The sequence below is a fragment of the Oncorhynchus keta genome, chromosome 5 (assembly GCF_023373465.1).
Source record: "Oncorhynchus keta strain PuntledgeMale-10-30-2019 chromosome 5, Oket_V2, whole genome shotgun sequence".
In the NCBI taxonomy this organism is placed as follows: Eukaryota; Metazoa; Chordata; class Actinopteri; order Salmoniformes; family Salmonidae; genus Oncorhynchus; species Oncorhynchus keta.
In genome coordinates this window covers 19,503,288-19,505,898 of record NC_068425.1, presented here as the reverse complement: position 1 = coordinate 19,505,898, position 2,611 = coordinate 19,503,288, and the positions used below count along the sequence as shown (strand labels likewise).

Genomic DNA, 2,611 nt, shown 5'->3' with positions numbered 1-2,611 from the left:
TGTAATGAGAACTTTTGGGTGTCAGGGAAATGTATGGGGTAAAAAGTACCTTGTTTTCTTTAGGAATGTAGTGAAGTAAAAGTTGTCAAATACCCCAAAAAATAACTTACGGGGGCCTCCCGGGTGACACAGTGGTCTAGGGCACTGCATTGCAGTGCTAGCTGTGCCACCAGAGACTCTCGGTTCGCGCCCAGGCTCTGTCGCAGCCAGCCGCGACCAGGAGGTCCATGGGGCAATGCACAATTGGCCTAGCGTCGTTCGGGTTAGGAGGGTTTGGTCGGTAGGGATATCCTTGTCTCATTGCACACTAGCGACTCCTGTGGCGAGCCGGGCACAGTGCATGCTAACCAGGTGCACGGTGTTTCCTCCGACACATTGGTGCGGCTGGCTTCCAGGTTGGATGCGCGCTGTGTTAAGAAGCAGTGCAGCTTGGTTGGGTTGTGTTTCAGAGGACGCATGGGTTTCGACCTTCGTCTCTCCCAAGCCCGTACGGGAGTTGTAGGGATGAGACAAGATAGTAACTACTAACAATTTTTTAAAAAAAGACTTAAGTAGTACTTTAAAGTATTTTTACTTAAGTCCTTTACACCACTGCTATCACTCAGGAGTAAAATTGAGAAATACCCTGCCTCACTCATCAGCCAGTCAGCCAAGTCCCCGATTTCACAATCTTCCTTATGCCATAATGACTCACTTCCAGAACTCGGCTTTAAAACAGCTCTCCTCACAGCGGAAGATTCAAACTCGCCACAGACAGAGAAGGAAGGAGAGAAAGAAAAAAAGAGAACTCACAACCGGACTGACAGTAAGAAAAAGATATAACACACTTACTTTTTTACCAGCGAGATAACAACACACTTTATTAGAGGATTTCTAGTAGGATCATCTGTAACCCCAAGATGAGCATCAGAATGTCAGCCAGCCTTGTCGTTGTGCTCCTGGCCCTCCTGACCATTACTGAGGGTGAGTTTATATTATTACCTACATCACTCTGACTCAATGCATTGACACCAATGGACATGAATATGATGGTTATGAGCAGTAGGATTACTATTTACCTTTATATACTGTACTGTATCTTGTATCTTATTGTACATACAAATACATCTGCATCTCTCTATATATATATGAAATATATACTGTATATATATATATATATATATGCCATTCAACACACGCTTTTATCCAGAGCAACTTACAGTCATGTGTGAATGTCTTTCTCTCTTTCCCTCTCTCTAACTAATCAAGTGTGTTTGTCATCACGGTGGATAACTGTGTATTCCTTCTACCGCTGACCCTTGACCTCTTACCTCTTTCAGGGATGAGTCTGAGAGGCATGGGGGCTGACCTGCGATGTCGCTGCATTGAGACGGAGAGCAGACGCATTGGTAAACTCATTAAGAAGGTGGAGATGTTCCCTCCCAGCTCGCACTGCAGAGACACTGAGATCATGTGAGTCCTGCTGCTTCCTGATTATAGTCCTATTACACTGGCAAATGCTTACTGTAAAATATGGTTATTATATGATGTTGACATTAAATGTGGTTACTATATAACGTTAACTTAAAAATATATAACTTCAATTAGTCAGCCCTACTCCCTGACTATACCATCCAATTTCATTAGCTAATGTTGACACTAAAATGTAGTTTTTACCAAGTTTCATGATTGTCTGACTGTGCTGTGTGTCTGTCCTGCAGTGCCACTCTGAGCAAGAGCGGTCAGGAGATTTGTCTGGATGTCAGCGCTCCTTGGGTCAAGAAGGTCATTGAGAAGATGCTGGCCAAGTAAGTACTAGATAGGCTGTATGAGTTTAAGGATGTAAACCGACCTGTTAAAACCACACAGACCTTCATCGTTCTTTATCCCGAGCTTGGGGAATTTTCTTATCTAGCTTCACAAAAAGTTCTGAATCAACTTGACATTGTTGATTATATTGTAATAACATAATCTTTTATTTTCCTCAACAGCAACAAATGAAGAGGGGGAATCATCCCATGAATACTCTGGGATTCTGAACTGTTTACAAGATACAAACCAAATAAGTATTTATAAGATTGATAGGCTGAATTCTATCATGTTCTATCCAGGTTGAAATACAATACTAGATTTAGAGTGGCATGAGACTTTTAAATGAAGAGACAGTCGGTTTCTTATATACAACAAAGTACTATGTACTAAACTTATATTTTATTTTTTATTTATCAATAGTTTTTATTTTGTTGAGATGTACATACATTCCAGTTGTATTGGAATGATTTCGTAATGAACAACATCACATCCTACTTGACCCTCAAACGTATTTATACAAACCTCAGTATATTTATTGCTATATTTATTTAGTTGCCTATTTATTCATATGAAACTGTTGAATCATGTTGAAACTTCCTCTTCAATTCAATTACAATAAATGTGTGGAAACATCCTCTGAAATCTGTCTCTCGCTGTCTCTATTTCCTGATTATAACTATTACTCCACTTCTAAAATTCAATCACAGCTTTTTACAACAGCTGGACTTAGACACGCCTATGGCACTTTTCCCTGAAGCAAGGGAGTGTAGAGCATTGTAACAACAATACTAACAAGCAATCATTCAGTAAAAAGAACAAC

The 2,611-nt window shown here is 40.4% G+C and overlaps 1 protein-coding gene across 1 annotated transcript; it reads left to right on the top strand.

Annotated features, from left to right (window-relative positions):
• Window positions 1-745: 745 nt before the first annotated feature.
• On the top strand, window positions 746-2,119 carry LOC118384796 (permeability factor 2-like). The gene is made up of 4 exons (XM_035771525.2): window positions 746-963; window positions 1,320-1,452; window positions 1,701-1,787; window positions 1,971-2,119. Exons 1-4 carry the CDS (start codon window positions 900-902, stop codon window positions 1,978-1,980), a joined length of 294 nt encoding a protein of 97 aa, XP_035627418.1. The 5' UTR covers window positions 746-899; the 3' UTR covers window positions 1,981-2,119.
• The last annotated feature ends 492 nt before the right edge of the window (window positions 2,120-2,611 follow it).